This window comes from Phocoena sinus, chromosome 3 (genome assembly GCF_008692025.1).
Source record: "Phocoena sinus isolate mPhoSin1 chromosome 3, mPhoSin1.pri, whole genome shotgun sequence".
In the NCBI taxonomy this organism is placed as follows: domain Eukaryota; kingdom Metazoa; phylum Chordata; class Mammalia; order Artiodactyla; family Phocoenidae; genus Phocoena; species Phocoena sinus.
The window spans coordinates 132,127,209-132,151,144 of NC_045765.1; the positions used below are offsets into that span (position 1 = coordinate 132,127,209).

The 23,936-nt window shown below is 36.9% G+C and overlaps 1 protein-coding gene across 1 annotated transcript in view; it reads left to right on the plus strand.

Annotated features, from left to right (window-relative positions):
* ARL15 (ADP ribosylation factor like GTPase 15) overlaps positions 1-23,936 on the plus strand; it is a 421,917-nt gene that overhangs the window by 193,313 nt on the left and 204,668 nt on the right. Inside the window, exon 4 of the mRNA XM_032628241.1 lies at positions 3,226-3,434. Within this exon, the coding sequence (XP_032484132.1) occupies positions 3,226-3,434 (209 nt within the window). The remainder of the gene's footprint in view (positions 1-3,225; positions 3,435-23,936) is intronic.

The window sequence follows — 23,936 nt, forward strand, 5'->3', positions numbered from 1 at the left end:
GGTTCCCACTCTAAGCACTAATATATATAAGCACTTAGGTACCTTTTATTCTAACAGGTTCCCTTTTTCCCCCTCTTGGCTTATGTGGTAGTAGAGTTCTTTATTTAGCTTTGTCACCTTTCTGGTCGATGATCCTTGTATTTCAATCACAGTAGACCTAAATATATTCCTAGTTGCTTAGCCTTGGACACATTATGTAATTGTTTTGTGTCTTGATTTCCTTATTGATAAAATGAGAGTGATAAAAGTACCTACCTCATAAGACTGTCATGGGCCAGTGACTTAATACATGTAAACACTTAGCACAACCAACATTTATTTCAGAACTGGAGTTGGTCAACCTCAACTGCTGGTTGGCTATGGATACAAAAGTTTGGCGAAATCAATGAAAGCATTCTGTGAGCACTAATGAGGTCTATAGAATTTATGATAAAGCATGTTGCATCTATTCTTATTATATGAAAATTGTGTGCTACACGTCCTTTATGTAGGTAAAATGTATAAAAAGCTTGTGTATGGATACATGTGCACACAGCATTTTTGTTATTTTAAACATTTACCACCAGGTAACACTGTCCCTACTTTTGTTCTTCAAGCTTATGGATGTTTCTCTCCCATATGGATAATGTCTGGATGTAGCCTGTAGCAGATGTTGTTGGTACCCTACCCAGATCTCCTTTACTGGGCCAGTGCATCCATCTCCCAGCTGCTGCGGGTATTGGCTGCTAATGACTCACACCTGTACCCTTCTCCAGAGGCCTGCCCTTGGCTGACAGTAATTGCCTCAACCAAGTATGTTGGGGAGATTATGAGATCATGCCCCAGCCCCCTCTCCTGTTCCCCAGGGGTGGCTCAGAGCCAATGACTGTTCAGGGGTGTAACAGCCCAGCCCCCTTGCCTTTTGGATGGGGCAAATTCCGTGGTTCAGTCCACATTCTAGAACTGCTCATTGGATCAGACTGAGGCTAGATTTCTGAAACCATATCTTTGTGTAGCTCCTTCCCCCACTCTGGCTTGCTTCTTTCACTCTTGTTTCTCCTGAAGCACTCTGTCTATACTCAGGTGTTTAAGAAATGCCGTCTCAGGCTCTGCATGTAGGGTACCTGACCTAAGATGTTGCTAATTTCAGTGCCCCTATTGTTTTCTTAGTTCCACCATCACTTATGCAACTAATTCCCTATATTAAATAATCTCTGGCTTAAATTTCCTCTCTTTGTTTTCTTTTCTTGGTTGGACCCTGCCTGATAGGCATTAACCCTGCTCATATCCCCCGTCTTTACATATTTTCGGTTGCTCAACATCAAATGCCCTTGTTCTTATTATATCCCTGGTTATTTCTCATAGTATTTTGATGAATACCCCAGATTTTAGCATCTCAAAATAAGTTTCAAAGCCTGAGTCAATTACACCTTCCTCTTAGGACTGTTGTAAGAATTGTATGAGCTATTTTTTTTTTTTTAAATACTTAGCTCTGCGCCTGGAATGTAGAAGTTCTTAATAAATGGTAGTTGTTTGGTTTATATTACTCTTGTAAGAGACTTGCCCAGTCTGGATAAGATGTCTCATCCCTTGTTCCCAGAGAACCCTAATAAGTTCCTTTATCACAGTGCTTTATTACTCTTTATTATTATCTTTGTTTTTTATTCTATTTCTCGCAGAAAAACATGAGCTTCTCAGTGTCATCTAGTGGTATATTGGCTCTCCAGGGGAAGAAAAGACCTGACAGATAGCTTTTGCTGATTTTTCTTGGTGAAAAATACTCCTACCCTGTCCATTTTCAAGCTACCAAAATGCTGTCACTGAACAGTGTTGGGAAGAGACACACAATTGGCACACCAACTCTGGTCTCTACTCTGAATCCCTAACACTCAGCATGGTATATCCACCACAGGAGCTAGATGTTCAAGAGATGCCTAAAATATAGTTATTGAGTGGTCAGAACTTGATTATATGCCCTAAATTGGTGAAATTCCTTGATATCTAATTTTTGTTACATAACCAATAACTTATAACGGTTATATAAGTCCCCCCCCCCCGCAATACACACATATGCACAAAAATTACCCATGCTATTCATGAATCAGAGAAAAGGAAGTATTCATCATGATGTGATGGGAAATACCCATGCCCTCCCTGGGCAAGCTGCCTACTAACTCAGACACAGATCTCAAGTTTGTGATTTGCTATACACATGAATGGAGCTTAGTCACTTCACCTCTCTCGGCCCCAGTTTCCTCAGAGTTGGAAGCCTAATTAGTGTATAATTTCATTTCCTCCTTCCCTCATTTTCCTCATTCCTGTATCAAACTTTGAGTTGTACATTATGCTAGATATTGGAAATATGACAAGGAATAAGACTTGGCCCTGGCTGAAGAGCATCTCAATATCTTTTTCTATGAACATCCCATCAGACTGAAGCCATGAGTGTGCTCATTGCCAAATGGTGTTATGCAGATGTACCAAAGGCCAAGATTTCACATCATTACAAACTTTAGCACTTTGACACATAAAGGTATTGTGCTAATAGTTTTAACTTTCTGAATAAATTAAAAAAGGCTGTCCTGATCAGTGTAAGCAGTCCTCAGAAAATGTCAACCAGATAATGTTAATGGTATGGAGAGAACCCTTGGTGAACAGCTTGGTTATTCTGCTCTCTGAGTTAGGCTCAAACTCAGTGTGTAGAGAGGGTAGTTTTTTCAGGACTATTAAGCAAAATCTGAAAACATTCTTTTGTGTTTAAGTCTAAGAAGTACTTATCCTGATTCTTTCTTCCATATTTTGATAAGAAAGGCATGAAGAATGACTCTTAAACTTTAGTGTTCTCCTTCAAGGCCATATCCACCCATTGACTCTAATGCCTTTGTTCTCATCATCTGTGATCTCCGCACTTAGTTTTTTTGTTGTTGTTTTGTTTTGATTTTTGCGGTACGCGGGCCTCTCACTGTTGTGGCCTCTCCCGTGGCGGAGCACAGGCTCCGGACGCGCAGGCTCAGCGGCCATGGCTCACGGGCCCAGCCGCTCCGCGGCATGTGGGATCTTTCCGGACTGGGGCACAAACCCGTGTCCCCTGCATCGGCAGGCGGACTCTCAACCACTGCGCCACCAGGGAAGCCCCGCACTTAATTTTTAAAGCCGCATTGGTTTCCAATAGGAAATTACTGTTGGGAACTTTTTTCAGTTGCTAAAAGCTGTTTTTAAAAAGAGAATTTGTTTTGTTTTTGACAGGGGCTGATAATATCCGGAAATACTGGAGCCGCTACTACCAAGGATCTCAAGGGGTAATATTTGTATTAGACAGTGCCTCTTCAGAAGATGATTTAGAGACTGCTAGAAATGAACTGCACTCAGCTCTTCAGCACCCACAGTTATGCACTTTACCGTTTTTAATATTGGCCAATCATCAAGACAAGCCAGCCGCTCGATCAGTACAAGAGGTATGTCTCATTAAGGCAACAGCTCTTTGTCTGTCTTGTTTGTTGACTTTTGCTGCCATGTTGGAGTCTGAAAATATTCCTGTAATTGGACATATGCTGGTTATACTGTTTTGCAACATGAGACCTAAGTTTTTTTAGAAAACAGAAAGCCTATATCAATCTGATAAAAATTATTATTCACACCCATAACCCCACTTGGAGACCATAGATTTTTTTTTTTTAACTGTTTAGCGAAAGTTAAAGGATTTATAGGAATATATTTGTCATCTATTTTAAAGGGCTAAAGGCCTGGTCATTTAACATTTTTTTTTTTTACCTCGACAGCTTACTTAGTTCATTCTTCTTTTCAAGGCATGCGTCGTGCGTATTACCATGCATCACTTGCCCTCAAATGTCGTGTTCTTGTCCCTCTGAAATGCTCACTGTGGACGAGAAGCAATGGGTCCTATTCTGTAATCAGCCAGGCTGAAAAGTGATGTCTTATCTTGCAAGTTCCATGCCAGCAAATACCTTTTAGTAAGGACCCATTCTTTATCTTCCATATTTAATTTCATTTCTTAGCTTGTATCTTTCCTGTAAAAGCATGAGACTAATTCTGGGCAGATAATCAGTGTCTCAGCAGAGTTTCTGATTCATGGTACTAAAGTAATAAGATATGTGAATAGCTTTCAAAACTTAAATTATAGTGAATTTTAACCTTAAGAATAGTGAAATCAAAACTTTTGATGTATTCCTTTACACCTGTAACTTTCAGGATATGTTCCATTACTTCCCCCACCCCCCCCTTCAAAAATTGTGTGCTTCTTTTTTTTACATCTTTATTGGAGTATAATTGCTTTACAATGGTGTGTTAGTTTCTGCTTTATAACAAAGTGAATCAGTTATACATATGTTCCCATATCTCTTCCCTCTTGCGTCTGCCTCCCTCCCACCCTCCCTATCCCACCCCTCTAGGTGGTCACAGAGCACCGAGCTGATCTCCCTGTGCTATGCAGCTGCTTCCCATTAGCTATCTACCTTACGTTTGGTAGTGACAAAGCTGTGACAAAGTGAGAGAGAGGCATGGACATATATACACTACCAAACGTAAGGTAGATAGCTTGTGTGCTTCTTTTAGTGACTTCGGAATAATAGAAGCCACATTGTCCTTTAGTCTGAAAATGGATGAGGAACCCAGGACATAACATGTTCTAACTCCAGACTCTCTCCCACTTTGTGTGGGACCCATGGGCAAATAGCTTTGTCCCTGTGCCTGTCTTCTCACCTGTAAAATGGGAATAATGTGATTTTTTTTTAAATGAGAAGTGGGATTAATTTGAAGTGTAGGAGGTACTGTATCTAGAGAATTGTCATTTATTTTAGAAAAGTAGTAAAGAAGGCAAGGATTTCTTATTAAATAGAGCTTTAGAGCTTATGTGTATATTTAGTTGCCTCACTCAGAATTAAGTAGTTAGCACCTTTTTCCTTTTTAGATTTTGTGAAATACCTTATGGATAACATTAAGTGATTAAGATAAAAAGAGTAATACAAATCTATTTAGACAGTCATCAATGTGCAGATCTTTGGCATTATAATTGGGTGCCTTCCTGATCTGTTCTTAAGACCTCAGGTACATCTTTTAACTTCTTAGCACCAGTTTTTCTGTCTGTAAAGTGGACGTAATAGTGTATAATGATGGGTAGTTATGAATGTTAGATTAGTTTATGTTTATAAGGTGCTTTGCTGAAAATGCATTAGTATTCTGAGATTCATTGTGGAAAATATAATTTTTTTTTGCTTTTTAATTTAAGAAACTGTTTATATGTTTCCATAGACATCAAAAAAAGAAACTAATGTGTTCTTTAAACCTAATATATGACCCGTGGTAATCCTCCATAGGAATTAAAGACTGCTACGTTGAATAAAGGAAGCTTTTAACAATTGATTGCTTTGGAGTATGCCATGTGGGTGTTGGCTGGCTGTGTCTCCTAGGAAAAGGGCAACTAACTATCTTTTTGTGATTCATCTTTTAGTAAGAAGAAGTTGTGAATGTAGAGTAATCATAGATATACTTTGAAAATTATTCTAAACTTGTATGTACTGGAACATATGTGACTTTGACTTTTCCTTTTTTTTTTTTTTTTTTTTTGCGGTATATGGGCCTCTCACTGTTGTGGCCTCTCCCGTTGCGGAGCACAGGCTCCGGACGCGCAGGCTCAGCGGCCATGGCTCACGGGCCCAGCCGCTCCGCGGCATGTGGGATCCTCCCGGATCGGGATACGAACCCGTGTCCCCTGCATCGGCAGGCGGACTCCCAACCACTGCGCCACCAGGGAAGCCCTGACTTTTCCTTTTTACTCATGTCCATTTTAAATGAACTTTCCTCAAAATTTTGACTTGTGATGGAATTTGCAAATACCATTTTGAGGACTGCTCTATGTAAAGCATTTTCCCTATGATTATATAAACACGTACTAGGCCAGGTGCATGTTAACATTTTAGACTGCCCTAATTGAATCCATGAACAAATTCCATTGTAGATCTTGAACTTATCGAAACATAATGAAGTACTTAAACTTACTTTGGATTTGGGAGAGAAAGAAATGGAAGCTTCCTATTTTCCCCATTCCTTGAACAGCAGAGGTTTCTCAGTGTAGTTATTATGATGCTTTGCTGCAGTACTCCTAGGAATGTTTATACCTTATTGTTAGCCTAAAAATGGAATCTTAAACTTTTTTATAAATAGTAACCTCAGAATGGTTGGGAGTAGGCACGAGTAGAAGAGGAGATAGAAGATTGAGAAGTGAGCAAAGTTACGTGTTACTTGAAATATGTTGAGAAGTCGTCATCTGTTTATTACTTTCTTTCCTGATCCTAAAGGTATTACGTGCTGTGCGCTGCTCTGTTGCTTATAAACATTTTTATTCATTTGTACCTGCTCATTTGTGTGCACTTTGTGGAATTTCCAAATACTAAAAAGATGGTGTTTTACTCTGCAGAATACCTGTGAATTGTAGGTAAAATTCTGTTCTTTCAGAATCAGGGAAAATGCATTCAGTTTACCAAGAAGCACAGAACAATTCTTTGATGCAGTTAAGAAAAGACGAGGCATAGAGGCTTGTTGATTCTTCCCCTCCTCCCATTGAAATTATTACATTTTGTGCTTAATGCATTATGCAGAAATTTTGCAATTATTTATCCTGTCACTGGAGTAAAACTTTAAGAATTCATTTATCATTTAATGAGGATATCAGGTTACCACTGAGCTTAGAAGCTGGTAGGAGCCGGTGAAATCCAAAGGAGAAAGCTGAATTATCACTTGGATTCCAACAGAGGATGAAAATCATCAGGAAGTTATGTATTTAGTTCCCTCCTCTATGATGTGAGTTTTGCTAGGTTTGTGTTGAGAAGTAAGTTAAGATAGGAACAATGGTTAAAATTACTATGTAACCCACTGACAGAGGGCAACATGCCCAATTATTTTGTTGCCCTTTTAGAAAGCAAGTGGAGTCTTGTGCATTGCATAGTTTCCCTTTCTGTGATATACCTACCTGGCAATGACCTATGTTTAACTTACCAGAATTTTAAGATTTTATGCCTTGAGACTCAATAGTAGAAACATGTTTTTTAACAAATAATAAGCTTTTTTGTGTGTAATAACAAAACACTGGGAAAAAGAACACCCTTTACATACTGTCTGAAAGCCAAGCAGTTCTTGCAACAGATGTTTGTTGTATTCACTTTAGGGAGGTGTAGTTACCACAGTTTTCCAGAATTTACTCATATCAACTATTTTCCTCTGTAGAAAACATAATATGAAAATCTATAATTATGTCAAGTGACCCACTTGATTCATTAGGGAAAATTCTGGTCTAATATAAATGATAAAGCTTTCTAAAACAAGAATCCATCTTAGGGGTAAATAGGTTGGTTTTTTATTTGTATTGAATTGTAATTGTATCTAATTTGTTTTACAGCTCCCATAGGAGAGCATACTTCAGTTCTGAAGTTATTTAATAGATCAGGAGGATTTTATGAGCAGTTAAGTTGATAGAGTAGCCAATAAAAGTAATCCTGTTTTCCCTCGACACAGTTGCTGATGGTGATTCTTTTACCTCCTAGCTTTTTCAAATCTTATTCTCATTTTATTGGGCATTACCATGTCTTATAAAATAACACATTTTGTCAACATGAAAGAAATAGTTTATCCTTTCAGCAGTCTAATCTGATTTGATATTCATTCATCTCCTTAATCCAAAAGTATTTAACTTTTTCAGAAATAATACATCAAAAATACTGAGTTAACTTGAATATTTTATATTAAAGCCAATATTAAGAAATATGAAAGCTAACACAACATTGTAAATCAACTGTACTTCAATTTAAAAAATGTAAAAAAGGATGAAAACTGTGAAACAGAATTTTGAAGTAGAATTATAAGGTCAGATGACACTATTTGGTTCCATGGCTCATTAATTGTAGCATAGGAAAATGCAGCTTGTAAATTAGGATGTCAGCATTAAAGTTGAGATTTGTAGTCAGGCATTTCTCAGTTTTTGCTCAATTGTAATTTAGTTCGTTATTGTGATGTACATAGAATGTGGTGTTCTATTTGAGAAGAATAGAAGAGTATTTGTATTTCTGTCATGATATAAACATTACTTTTTTAGACCATGTTTTGTTTTGATTATCAATATTCATGTTTTTGAATAGTACTTTCAGTATTCACCATGTCATGAATAGTTTATCTAGTTCTCACTTCTTAGTCTAGACATTTTCTGGAAGAGAGGGCTAATATATGTTTTATGTTGTTTAACTAGTACATTTAAATATAATTACTTCTTGTTTATAGATAATTATTTCTACGTCGTGTACTTTTCCCCTTTCCTACAAAGGGCCAGAGAGAGTTTTGCAAGATTGAAATTTTTGGGCACTGTTTGTCTGTAAATAATCCACTATTTACAGATAATCCATTATTAAAAAATAATTTTAATAGTTTAAAATTTCTGAATTTACACTGCTTGACAGGAGAGCTGTTCTTTTCTGGTAGTTCTATGAAGTAATGAATACGATCTCTGATTTTACATGACAAATCTTTTATTAGAAGTGCAAAGCAGTGTTTAAATCACATAAAATCTCAGCGTAATTTAATATTACTTTCTGTATATGGAGAGAAATGAGTGTGTTTGTGTGCGTGTGTGGTATAGTCATTGTAAAGTGTTGTATACTTTAAATCTTAAGAGTCTTCCAAATATCTTGACCTGCTTCTTGGCAGCATTTTAGAATACTGATTCGATTTCAGTATTGAAATAGGTATGAACAGTGTACATACCCATTGTGTGAGCAGTTTGAAAACTCCCTTATAGGATGTACACTTATCCTAAAGTGATATAAGAGATACAACTTATTTTTTGTCCATTCCTTACAGATGTACTCCATTCTGTTACAGTTTAATCTTGGGGAAACAATGAGAGCGTTTGGAAGTTAGTTTTCCATTGAATGACTCAGTGATCTCTTGAAACTGTTTACTCACTTGCAAGAGAAGCTGAAATCGCAATCATTTCAATAGTTAATTACAAAAGTGTCATTATTATAGAGCAACTTTTAGAGACTACTTGAAACAGCCAGAATATTTTATTTATTGTACTTAAAAAAAATAATAAATTTATTTATTTATTTACTTACTTATTTGTTTGTTTGTTTGTTTATTTATGGCTGCGTTGGGTCTCGTTGCTATGTGCTGGCTTTCTCTAGTTGAGGTGAGCAGGGGCTACTCTTCGTTGTGGTGTGTGGGCTTCTCATTGCAGTGGCATCTCTCGTTGCAGAGCACGGGCTCTAGGTGCGTGGGCTTCAGTAGTTGTGGCATGCGAGCTCAGTAGTCGTGGCTCGTGGGCCCTAGAGTGCGGGCTCGGTAGTTGTGGTACACGGGCTTAGTTGCTCGGCGGCATGTGGGATCTTCCTGGACCAGGGCTCGAACCCATGTCTCCTGCATTGGCAGGCAGATTCTTTAACCACTGTGCCACCAGGAAGTCCCTTTATTGTATTTTGATGTGTTTTTTCTTTTTCTATGCATTCCTTGAAAAAAATTAATTTGTATATTTGATTTCATTGATTCTAAATCTAGCCATCTTGATCTCACCATTCTAGGAAACCCTGTGTACCTGTGTTTCTTGCATCCACCAGGCAATATGATGAGAATATGCCCTGCCCACTGAAAACTAAAGAAATTCCCATTAACAAATATGTTACATAAGAAAGGTCCCTTCTATCAAGAAAATTGTTTAGGTGGGATAACAAAGTAATACATTTGATAATATAAAGTGTATACGCAAAACGAATTCATTATGTTCTTTTATAAAACCCCCATTTCTTTCCACTTTCTTCCTTTATTCAGTCACATGTATATCTTCATTTTCTGTAAAGCTGGCAAGTTTTGGAACTTCTTCCAATTCTTACTTTCCTCCTCCAGACAGTTTAGTGCCAGCTCTCTCACCTGTAGTACTTTTCAGAATTCCCTGCTTGTTTACATTCCCACATCTCCTCCCTTCCTCCCTTCCTTCCTATCTCCCAACACAGACCAGAAAGAACAGACTTCCTTTCTGTTTTTCACAATACCCATATTAAAAATCAGTGTTATCTTCTAATTCTTGCTAGAATCAAATGAAACACCACAGATTTAACAGGTTAATGTGCTTGAGAATTGAATTCCCTTTTCTTTTCTCTGTCATTTCATCTACTACTCACTATTCCTGTTGCCGTAGGAAAACCACCCAAAGCTTATGTGTCGCAACAAGTTTTCCTGGATACCAATGACTGAGATAGATGCCCTCCTTGTGACTTCCCAAGGCATCCTGGTCTTATCCTAATCATAAAGATTAGAATTAATTGCCTATTAACTTTTTCTGTCTACCCTTCAAGATTGCAAGCTACTTGCAGGACAGGAGTTCTTGTTGGTTTATGTCTCTGTGCTCGCTATATGTTGTTTGAATGAGTACTACCTCTGAGTCTTTCTGTATGTGCTTCCCTTTTGGATTAATGCCATCAGCTTTGTCTAGATTTCCCTACTCTCCTTTTACTCAGTATGAGTCATCTATTTCTATCCTTGAATATAAAAATTTTCCTTTTCCTCTGCATCAAACCCTGACCTTTGAATATTGCTCACGAACCACATCTTCTATGAAACCTCACCACTCCAACCATGTTAATAGTGTTTAAAAGCTTCAATCTGTTAACTACCATATTTACAAAAGTTTGTTTTAATGTCTTTTTATGTACTTATATTTGTTCACTTGAGGACTTTGCTTACAACAGGTTACTATTTTCTTCCCAAGTCCCTCATAAAAAGTGAGGACATCCTGCCTGAATAATATTATTTTAATATGTTTTTATTAATTGCCTGTCTTTTAACCATATAGAGCTTATTTCACTTGCTAGCATCACAAACTGTCTTTTACTGTTTATATTTCTCATGTGGAGGCTGGTATGGTACATGGTGAAACTCTATGGGAACATAATTGAGATGATTTTAAAGCAATGTATTCAAGTTAATAAAAACAAATTTAGCTGTATAAATTAATAAAAGTATTTATTACATTTGTGAAACTTAGAAGGATTTTTAAAATTCTTACATTTAACAGTTTTTCTTCCTATAAATATTTTACAATAATGAACCATAACTAATACAGTTAGAGTTTGATTTTATCCAAACGATATTATTTTACTTTTTCGTTATTTGAAGCAATATGTATTTGACTGGTTGTACTGGTGAACTTCACCCTTTATATCTGTATTTCAATTTTGTAGTTTGTAAAAATAAGTATTTGATTAACTCTCATTCAGCAAAGGCAACAAATGATTCTGAGGCAAAAGTTTCCAGAATCATTTCCTTGTTTCTTAGTTTTATTTATTTATTTCATTTGCAAAGAAACTCAGTTACTACACATTCCATAGCTTACAAAGTTAATAAAACATTTGTCGAGTTAAATTTATTTGAAAATAGACTCAGAGTTAATGCCAGTAAGGTGCTTTGAAGATAAAAAGCACAATAAGTGTTAGTTATTATCATTATGATAATTATTATCATTATTATTATTACATAGTGTCTGCCTAAAAATACCTTTGGTTACTCTGGGATGGCTACAACTAATGAGAGGGGTTAATCTGCTGGGTCTTATCCAGAACTAAGGATTTGAGACTTAATACACTAAAGGTTTTTTGTTTGTTTGTTTCCTAAATAGATCAAGAGATATGTTTGTTTATTCTCTTCTCTAAAGAAAAATAAACTTCCTCTAGTGCAGAACCATCAGAACTCATTTTGAATAGTTTGAATATTTTCTTTATATAATCTCTCAAGAGATGTCTGAGGATAGGTTTTCTGAAAAGGGTCTAAAAACATAGGCATTAATTTCTAAATAGTCAGAACCCTTTATTTCTTAACTATTTCTCAGTTGTATAAGAGCTCAAATTTATAATTTGTATGTACTAAAAAAATAGAGCACGATTCTAGGAAGAAAATATGAGAGCTTAATTCTTATTACAAAAATGAAACATTACGCCTTTGGGAAGTTACAAAAATAACAACTAATTACATAAATTAACTCCAGTGAGAGTATTTTACAGCGGATTCTTTAGATTATTCTTTATAAAGAAGACTTCAAGATTAAGCTAAATTCCTTGCAAGATACTGCAAAGATTGTCATCCCATATCAGACATAAGGAAAGTAGTGAAACATTTTAACAGGCAGATGTATGAAAGTCACATGTATACCAAGCCTCATAATCAGAAAGACATTAGTGACATGTCTGAAGAAGACATTCCCTAATATTATTGCAAATTAAATAAGAAAAGACCTCGAGAATAAAAAGAGAAAAGGTGCCTGGAGCCAATGAATTACAACTGACAACCTAAAGGCACTTGAAGAACCAATTGCTAGAGTGATTGCAAAGCCATTCATAGTGTGCAGCAGACAGAGCACAGCCAAAAGCTGGAACAATGCCTCCAGTTCAGCAATATTGCTTCAAAAGGATGGAAAGAGGGGAACGGGAAGAGCCACTGACCCTGAGACCAATTTCCAGGCAGCTGCACAAACTGTATACTGTAATTAAAGGTTTCGACCAGTAATCACAGCGAAGCCAGACTACAGAAAGTCTAGGGAAGCAGCAAGGTTTATAATGAGGCAGACATCCTTAACTTAAAACATGGAAAAAGCAGGTAAGAAAACCAGTCCATTTCTGGCAGTGACTTTGAAAAGCTCGGCTGTGGTAGCACAAATATGAAAATCATGTATTTTTAGACTTCCTCCTGTAAGAACAAAAACACATAATGAAAGATACCTGCTTTCATCTGTTGAGATGAATAGACCACTCTGCTGCTCAGAAACAGGCATTTTCTCCTTGCCACTTTAGTTTTTTTCTTTACCTATGAATTGCATGTGCCTTTGATGAAAACAATGAACTAGACGTGGGCAATGGTACAGACAGTAGACTGAATGGTGCTAAGAAGTGGCCACTCTTCCAATGAGCCTGGGCTCTGGTAGAAAAGGACTCATCCGCACCTGAGTAATTTGTCTATAGAACCTCTTCTACCTTTTGTTCACTGGTGTCTAGACTCATTCTTTTTCTTTCTTTAGTAATATCTCTTTATGTAGAATTCCATATGCAGCCACAACTCTCTTGTTTAAATATTCACATACCCACTTTGAGTATTCGTTTCTTGAGAAAAGGGGCATCTAGTGGTTCAAATGCAGGTAAGGTGCAGACTTTCAGTACAAACAACAAGGTGTTCTTACAAGAGTTGAATGAATAAAACTAGCATCTCCGTTTGCAGGCACCGCATAGTTCCTTCCAGACTGGGCCTATTAAGGTCTTTAACTTCATTACTAGAAATTCTGAAATCCAAATTTCATATAAATCTTTGACCAAAAATGTTAAAGAAAGAATATCTACAAGTTTTCTACTCGTACGTAAAGGAAAAGATTCAAGTAGAATTTCATTTTGTTTTATTTAGGCTTACAATTAAACATATTCAAGTGTCTGAACTCATTAGTGTGTGTATAGACTGACTGAGTTTAGTTCATTCCACACCTGAAATAAGATTATGGAGCTTGAAAAGAATGCTTGTAAAGAATGTTTTGACAGTAAATAGCTCCGTAAAATAACTGGAATTGTTTTCATAAATGATAAGTAAAATCACTTGAGCCTTATGGGAAGAAGGTTCTATGTATGAACTGTGAAATAATTTGGATGTTGCACAGAATGATATAATTTTAACATGGAGAATTTGTAATATATTATTTATTTTTAGACTGTAGTTTTGACTGATAATTTGTCAAGCCGAAAGAAGTCTTTACTGAAAGGGGCCAGAGTGGAAAATCTGGGTAACTTGTGTGTAGCTTAGACAGGAGAACAAAGAAATAATGAAATGAAAATAAGAGCTTGGCAGGGGAATCCTTAGAGAACAGCTGGTTGAAGATTGCAATTGTTAACAGTGCTATAAAAGAAAGATATTCTGTCATCATGATCTAGCACATTGCGTTGAGGAGAAGATTGAGTAATCATTAGAGGGATCCTGAAAAAATAAACCAAAAAAGATCTTGAGATAGAGGTATAATCAATATGCAGTAAATAGTATCACTGATACTGTTATTATTATTATTACTGTTATGCAAAAGCAGATCATATGCCCAGACAAATGGCGCGATTTTCCAAAACATAAAAACATAAATTCTTAAGAAAGAACACCTTTCTTTCTTGTTATATATAAAGATTTACATTTTACTCAGTTCTAATATAGTTTCATTTAAAATGGTACTTGTCAAACTTATTGGAAAGTGAAGTCTAAATATTTGAATTATTTAAATGTGTAGGTAGAGATTCATAGGTGTAAAAATGCATGTTTCTGCAGGTTTGGAGCAATAAAAAATGATACTGAATTTCCAAATTTTTATCTCGACCTGATGTTTTTTCTTTAAAGCTCTTGATATCTTTCTGTTTTTTCTTAATAATAGCTACTAATGATTTTTATATTAATACGCAAACAAGCTCATTTTTTTTAGGTGAAAAGGGAAAACAGACGTTTAACATGAGATCACTAGATTGCTTGAACCTGTTATAGTTAACAGAAAATTTTTATTAATATAGCTATCTCTTTTACACTTTACAAAAAGCTCTCTCTGTCTTTTTTTTTTTCTGTCTTTTAAACTTTATCAGCACAGTTTCCTGCCCTAGGGAAATACCATCTTGCTGTAATGATTCTCAATGTGCAATGCCCTTTAATTATTTAGAACGTTAGTTCTAGCAGTGTTGATGCACAAAGTATAGAATATTTTGTTGAATCTGCACTAACTCCATATGAGGCTCTAGACATTGCTTTTTTTGGTAAAACACTAGATACAAATCTGTGTTTTTGTAGTTTCATCTGTTAAAAAGGGAATATATAAAAATTGTAATTCCTTTAGTACTTGTTTACTTGTTCTTGTTTGGATTCTAGTTAGTCAAGATTTTGTCATATGGTTCTTTAGCCGTAGTAAAGCTGAACTGAAAAATGTGTGCTATTAAAAATGTCATATCTTTAAGATGCTTAAGCAAGAGATATGGCTGTAATTCCTGGATTTACTTTCACTGAAATTATTTTTAGAACAACAGCTCTTCTCTGGCTCAGTCTGAACACGAATATGGACAAGTTTATAAGGAATTGTAGTTAAGATTACTTGACCCATTCTCTGTCAATTAAGATTATATGACTAACATCCTATAGAAAATGTATGTCTATCATTTTCACTTGGATCTCCGTGGAATATTACATAATCTTTAGAAATCCATTTTAATTAATAATCTGAATAATTAATAAAACCACATAGTATACTTTTAAGAGGGTACAAAAAAGTATACAGTGAAAAGTATTCTCTTTACTCCTCATGAGCCCTGTTCCACTCTAATCTATAACTCTCAGCCTTCAGCCAGCCTACATTATTATAAAACTTTGAATATCAAAAGGTTAGAAACACCAACCTAATGCATTTTGCTTATTAACACAATGAAATATGAACTATACATTAATGAACATAATTATATTAAAGCTAGTACTTCTAATATAATAGCAGTAAAATGTTACAATTATTTCAAGAAAATTAATTTTAGTAGTTCATTCTCTAGATTATTACCATGAGTTTTAAGCAGTTTATTAAGTCAAATTAGTAAAACTCCAATTCTGATTACACGAGAAAGATATATTTGATTGTATGAGGATATGTATCCAAGGAGTCATACTCAAATTATTTAAATTATGAAAATTTCAAACAGGGACTTCCCTGGTGGTGCAGTGGTTAAGAATCCACCTGCCAATGCAGGGGACAGGGGTTCGATCCCTGGTCTGGGAAGATCCCACATGCTGTGGAACATCTAAGCCCATGCGCCACAACTACTGAGCCCGTGTGCCACAAGTACTGAAGCCCGCATGCCTAGAGCCCGTGCTCCACAAAAAGAGAAGCCACCGCAATGAGAAGCCCGCGCACCACAATGAAGACCCAACGCAGCCACAAATTAAAAAAAAGAAAAAGAACATTTCAAACATACAGATAAGTACAGAAAATAATATAACAGCTAAATTCATCCACCCAACACCCAGATTTAGCAAATATTAATATTTTTACCATATTTGTTTCAGAGCTTTACTTTAAAGAAGCAAATCATTAAACATGCGTTTAAATGCTTTGCCCTCAGTTCTTCAGAAGTGAGTCTATGTTCCAGGGCATGACTGTGCCGTAGTTTTTATTCATTCATTCTCTTACTGATAAACTTTTAGGTTGTTTCTAGATTTTTGAGATTATAAGCAAAGTTGTTGATGATTATCTTTGTATGTGTTCCCTTTTGTATTTTTGCAAGCATTTCTCAAGTATATAATGTAAAATTGGAATTACTGGGTCAGAGGACATACACATGTTTAACTTGAGGTGTATTTAACTTGGCATTTTGGGTTTGGAGATGACAAACAGTAAGACTGAGATCAGAATCTGGATTTAAATCCTGCTTACTGTTGACCAGCTGAGTCATATTGGGCAAATACTCAATACTTTAAGTCTGTTTCCTCATCTGTAAAATGGGGATAATCCTAGAACTTACCTCATAGCGAGCAGTGAGGATTAAATGAAGACTGAGCCCATAGAGAGTGCTCAGTCAGTATTAATCGTTGCTCCTTCCCCTCCTCTGGACAGCGATGTTATGAGGATTAAATGGCACTTATAACTGTGTCTGGTACAGTGGCCCGTCAGTGCTCGTCAGATACACAAAAATGAGACAGAAGACGGTTCATATAGGCACAAATATTTATATGCCTTTTGAGGGTGCTCAAAGAATAAATTACAAATACAAAAAAAAAAAACCTGAAAGGAAAACAAAGAAGCAATGAGGACCTTATACAACCCTTACAATTTTTGGTAGATTAGTTATAAGCAATTAATTTATTTTACTTTCATATATACAGAGTTCTTGTCAGAAACTGCTTTTTTTTTAAATTGTTAAGCTAATAAAACATCCTTTCCTCTTTTGTTGGGATGAAACCAGAAAGATCAGATCTTTCGGTGATTTTTTCCCTTGCACAATTTGATACTAAAGCTTGTTCTTGATGATGTTCCAGATAGATCATTCTGCCTTAATTTTTTAATATGTCAGTTTGGAAGTACTGTTAAGTTAGTAGCTTTGTCTTTAAAAGAAAAAAAATACAAAAGCAAATGTAGAATGTTATACTTTGCCAAAGCATAAAAATAAGGGAGTTGCTTGCACTAGCTGTGGACCTACCTGCAGATCTCTAGGTTTCTGGCAGGCACCACAGAAGCCCAGAAATCTGCTTTTTATAGTGTGTCACTTGGTGTGTTCTCAGGATGTGACTGACAGGCTTGTTGTTTCCTCTCTTTGAAGGCCCAAGAGGTTACTCGGATTATTTTAGAGTGTTCGTTGCACCAATTCTTACTTTCAGATTTAAATAGAATCTTCTTAAGCCTTAAAGGTGGATTACTTTGCATTACTTTTATGGCTTTTCAACGTTTTGGGACCTATTTAAGAGCCCTCCTAAAACCGGGATTTCCTGGAGTGTGTTTTCTTTTGGGGGAAATTTTAAGGATTCCTTGTGGACTTGCCCAAAGCCCCAAATTTACCAACCAGAAGGGCCTGATGGAAACAAGTTAGTTAATAAAAAAAATGAAAAAAGGGTGTATGAGGAGAAAACCTCATCGTTATCTCTGTATTCCTTATAATAAATCAGACCTGTGTGTGTGTTTAACAAAAAGGAGGGTGTGCTCCCCCCCGCTTCATTCTCCGTTTCTTTTGATCATTGATCTGGGTGACCCCATGCTCAGGGTTTTTTTCCTTCATTTGACATGGACAGATTTTTGAAGTAGAGCTCTCCTTTGGGAAGGCCAGCCAGTTCCACTTGACTAACCTGTGATCTAATGACAGTAATGCAGGGTTACAGTGGCCATTTTGTGCGCTTTGAGGAGGATGGCCAGACAGAGTGGGAGAAAGGCCATGTCTGCGGAGAAAAAGAGAGGCAGGGTGATCGAACAGTGTGAAAAAGACTTGTTAGCCCACATTAGTTTGCCTGATTTACTTCACAACAGGTCAGGAAAGGCCAACAGCAGGGTTGTCGTTAAATCACAAAGTTGAAAATCCCAGTATTAGAAAGCTTTCAGATCTCTGAGAGCTATTCATTCCAAAGTTGGTTTTAACCCACCTTTGAGATGCACCAAACAGGGGAGCATCACACATTCCTTCAGTCTTACATATATTTATGAAATAATTCTGTGACTCTGGGTTCTTTTTTAATGCTGCCAGTTTTCAGCACCCTGTCATGGTTGGACCTTTGTGCAATGAGCTTGGGTGTGAAAGAGAAGCCAAATGAAGAGCGAGTCGTTGCACTTTTTATGCCCTATGTTCGACCCTTACTGATGTGCCCATGCATTTCATTTGGAGATGCTGCAAGAGTGCCTTGGTGAATTCCCATCCTGACAGCAGGACGGAGCTCTGAAATTTGTCCCTGCATGTCTACTCGGATGCGCATCTGTGCGTGTAAGCGTCCACGTGCTTGTGTGTCCTCCCCATAGAGTACCGTCATTGTTAATTGAGAAAGCTAAATTAGGTTCCAACGTTTCTCTTTCCTCCACCTCAAGCTTAAACTGGTTTATTTTACAGCTTACTGTTGTTTATGAAAGAAAATAGATGACTTATCAAAAAATAACCAAGTTCCTGGAACATGTTGCCAGCTTAAATGTTATTATAGGAAACCAAAAGTGATCTTTTTGAATTTTTAATATTTCCCTTCATATTCAGAAGGACTTTGGAATTGGTATATTACCCCCCAAAATACAGTTAAAAGGTACATTAGATAGACCAAATTTAAGCCTAACATTGTGAGCAGCATATGAAGACCTATGTGTAGAAACTACAATTGGCAAAAGGAAATTTTCCAAAAATGAATGCTATCTTTGTTCAGAATTTGAAGCATATTTTAGTTTTTTAAAATGTCATTAGTCATTTAACAAAACAACAATGTATTCATTCTCTCAACCAGTATTTTTTGCACACTTGCTGTGTGGCCGAATACTGTCCAAGGAAATACAAAAATGAATAAAATATGGTCCCCTCCCTCAAGTCACCTACATATAACAAATCATTACAATATCATGGTAAGAGCCAATGGAAATATGTCAGGAGTATTATGGGATCACAGAGGAGAGACTGAAATCATTTGAAATAACATGTGTGTAGTACAAGGTATGTTTCACATACATTATCTCAGGTAATTCTCTCAACTGTCCCGGGGAAGCCTGGTGTTATATTACTTCCTTATCCATTTTATAAATGAGGGTTCCAGAAATGAAATGATAAATTACCCAAGATCCAGCTTGGGACCTGAACCCAAGTCTTTGGACTTCAACTCATCTGCTCTTTTCACTTCACCACAACAATCTCTTGTCATTGAATTTATGAAAAACAGAAACATTTTATTTGATTTTTAAGATATAACTTAATTTTCTTTTTTTCACTTTAAAGTCTTGAATCAACTTTTTCTCTTGAATGTTTCTTGCTACTTGGATAGGCCCCAGCTGCCAATTTGCAGATGGGCCCTTTTTACAAATGAGCTCAGTTGAAATGAGAGTAATATATTGAAGAAACTAAGCCAAGTATGTTTTTATATATTTGTGAAACAAAGTGACTATTGTATTCCAGTACTTGGGGGAGAAAGCCTGCTGATTTGGGCTTAACTTACTGTCCAGTCCATCTTTGTTTTTAGAAATAACACAAGACTGCATTAGAGAACGAATGACACTGAAAGCAATTTCTGCAAACACCCATCCTCCTCCCTAAGCTTTCCTGGCTGTAACCCACCTCTAGCAGCTTTCAGGCTCCATTCATTCATGTGTTTATATTCCTCAGTTTTATAAATGAGAGACAAGAAGGAGAAGGGAGGATCAAAAAGGGTCTTTGGGAGCAGAAGGAACAAGTTAAGAAAAGGAGTGGAAATATAAAAACATGTTATATTTTGGGAATCGTTAACTGTTCTAGAGAGATCGATACATTTTCTAAATGAAACCCTTCATGTGCTTAGACGAGAAATAACCATCTAAAAGAGTTAAAAAGGTTTGCATTAGGTAATAGTTCCCTTTTTTGGTACCTCCTGTTAAATACTTCTACCGCGCAGGTGACGTGTGACGGAGGAAAGACAGGCTGGGATTTTAGATCAACTCATCTGATCTCAAAGTGGCAATAGATTCCTAAATTCTCTCTATCCTATAAAATGCTGTGGGCCCACTGAAGGATACAACACATTAGAAAATATTTCTTAGCTCTCAAAAGAATTCTGAGTTTTAATTTTATACCACTGTTGTCTTCTTTGAATAATATCAGTGCACCCTATCTGTATTACAGAAATCGTCGATGTTAAGAAACTGGCTAAGCTACCTTTTATTGAGTCAGCAGATATTCCCTGGGAGAAGGAATCTCTGTTTTGATTACTGATGTATCTGTGGGTGCCTAGAACACCTCCTTCAAACATAGTAGGTGCTATAAATATTGTCAGATAAACAAATTTATTCAGTGCCTGAAATGGGCTAAACTGTATAGTGATCAATATACAGACCAAATCCCTGACATTGTGTAGTGTTCCAAGTGGGCAGTTTTCAGAACTGTTTTCTTTATAGTGTAGTGACAGTAAATCACTTTTAGAGATGGATAAAATGAGAGATTTAGATGATGGTAAAAAAATGATTATAATGCAGCATTCCTAAAAATGCTTGACAATTTTTATTAGGATATTTAAGAGAAAATAGGAATCGTTATTTAAAATACTCATCTGAATTACGTGCCCCGGTACTTTTTTTTTTTTTTTTTTTGGTTTGTTACTGTTATTTTATTTGCTGGGAATTTCAGTGTTTTATTCCTGAATTTAAAATGTTTAATATTGTCATGTTAAAACATAATTCAGATATTTCTGACAAAATTGATTTAGTAGAATTGTTTTTTTCTTCTCTACCCTTGAAGAATTGGAAGTATGTTTAATGTAGTGGAGAAACGTGGCAATTATTCAGGAGCTTTGAATAGAAACCTTATAAGACCAGTCATGGTGGAACTCAGAAATTTGGTGAACATCAAGATTAACTGGTATGACATTTGCTAAGGCAGGTGGTAAATGTCAAAAAAGTATCTGCTCGCCCTGTATGGCATATATGCACCAAGTCTTGAAGAAGCATTGTGTTGCTGGGGTAATCATCTGAAATGCCTTTCATCTGTTTCACTAATTGTTTCACAGACTAAACCCTGTGTAGAAACCTTCCCTCTAAGACCACACTGAAAACACATGTGCACTTAAGGATGCAGATTTTTTTAAATGTATGTGTATATGTGTCCATGGTAAATTGATGTTTAAAATAATCTGTCTTTATAGCAGACTATGTTCATCAGGGTATATTTCCAACTTCCCTCCAATAGAGAAGTCACTTAGCTGTGTAATATTGTTACTTAAAAGACGAAGTCATTTTTGCACATTTCCAGAAATCACTTTCCTATTTCAGAAGAGGTTGGATAACCCAAATCAGTCTTTAATCTAATTTAATTTAATTTATTTTTTGGCCATGCCACACGGCTTGTGGGATCTTAGTTCCCCGACCAGGGATCGAACCGGGGCCCCCAGCAGTGGAAGCGCAGAGTTCTAACCACTGGGCCGCCAGGGAAATCCCTCAAATGAGTCTTTTAAAGGGTAGAGGATGTGTAGGAAGCATGTTGTACTAGAGACCTTCACACACACACTTTTGGTCTTTGGTTTATGAGAATGAGAACATCCCCTACAGTAAATCCCAGCTCTTTATTAGGGAAAGATAGCCGTCAAATACAGAGTTGCTGAACGTGTGCCAAAGTGTGTGGAGAAGAGTCAGGAGGCCCCACGACAGGCTTCCCCTGGGGCAAATGCTGCCCAAGTGTTTTCAGTTCATGTTAGGCCAGGTTTAGGGTGCTGGTTTGGTCTTAATCTAAAGAACATCCTGGCCCAGGCATTTGGCTCGATGCCAGGATGTCTTTCATGTTTGAGTTGGGCTCTGGAGAATTCACCTTAGAACGGAGCAAACTCCCTAGACCAGACTTCTGTGGGCGCTCCACATTCAACAATAGACACTATTCTCAGTGATTACCAAGAATTCAATTACATGTCCTTTTCAGCACCAAAGGGCTGCATCTTTAACATCAAAGCATGGCTTTGTGTTTGTCCATCACTCATCCTTTATGAATACTTCCTTTATATCCCTACGTTTATATAAATATGTATGTGTATGGGGTATAATTATGAAGCAATAAGACTTTCAAAAAAATACCCCAGTGTGTGTGACCGCTGTTCCTTCTAAGCACAGAGACTTTTAATACTTATGACGTATTGTGTTGCCGGAAAAAGTGATAACAGTTGAAATGGTATAATTTGGATTTTATTTTCCTATTTAAAATAGATTTGAATATTCATGTTATCAGATTTAACAGAATAAAGATCTTTAGATCGTCTGGATTAGGGTTATGTCTGAAACCTGGTCAAAGACATCTCTGGAAGCCAGCCCAGTAAGGGAGCAGAAACTCTGCTGTGGTCTGGTGCCTTAGCGACCTTCCCTTTAAGGAATAGTGCAGAGACAAAGAGGTTGATACTCTCTACATCAAGGATTACCATGAGAGGCTCTATTATTTCAACAGTGCCTCCTCTGTTGAATTGGTCTTCTGACTTATGGCATATGAGCCATACAAGAAAGCCCTTATACGTGTTTTGTTTTTTTAAGAAAATATTCCTGCTTGGTCACCTATTTATCAGTTTGTCTAAGTACTATGAGTGTCTGTTTCATCCATCCATTTGTTCTTTTATTCAGTATGTATGTACTGAGCACCTGCTTACATAGTCCCAGGCAAAATTTACTCTCTAGATCCAAACATCTCCATTGCTGGAGGTATTGACAAGAATATGCCAAGGATTCTAAAGCCAAACGTCAAAAGAATTCCAAGTAGGTTTTGGGCATCACTTGGAATAAATATATAGTATGAAGCTTCACAAAGAGATGACTCTTGTATGTCAGTTTTAGCCCTAAAAGTTCTGGGATAAACATGCATTGATTCCATATTCTAGTGTTATTTTTTTTTTTTTAAAGTTTCAGTAGTCTGTCCATTAGCCACATGTAAGTAGCTGGAGGCAGGGGAGGGAGAGGAATGTACGGAAATGTGTCTGACTTGGGATGTCTCGTTTTCCAGAATCCCTGCCAAGGGCTGGCAAGCCCAGAAAGGAGAGGCTGGCACCGTTCCCTGCGGCTCTCCGCCCTTCATGGCATACCCTATCAGACGCCTGTTCTAGGCGTGACCCAGATTCCCTAGCTGATGCCTGGGTCCAGCAGTGCCCATCACATTTTTTTTTCTGTTTCCTCATCTCTTTATCTCAAGTCTTGCTTAGCCATCAAGTTAAAGCAGTGCTCCAAAAGCCTGTGCCAAATTGTGTCTGCCCTTCTCAGTGGCACACGCCCAACTGTCAGTTGACAGGTGGACACACCACCTGGGGAACAGTTATCTTCCCGCACCAGATGGAGTTTTACTGGTCCAGGAGAAGGCCCACAACTGGGTTGCTAGAACAGATGCTCTGCAGACAGTCTCTGGATCTCAGCTTTCCTCATCCTCCCCTTGTTCCACCTTCCCTCACCGCATGTGTAGATGTGAGTAGAGCTCTGTAGCATTCTAGGAGATTTCCAAACTTAAAATTTCTCTACTAACCTGATGTTTGAGGAGAAGTCTTCATCTCTAAAAACAGAGATGTAGAAGTATGGAATTTGAATAGTGATCTTAAAAACCATAAGTTATGAAAACATTTATATTAGCCTTTGCCAAAATGTTGTTTGGCTGGTGTTGGGAGTGTTGACACTTTAACTGGCTTTTTCACCTCTCAATAGAACAATTTGGATTTAAATCTACTTATGGTAAATGGTCATACAGAAAAGTAGTACCTTCCAGATTTCCAAAGTG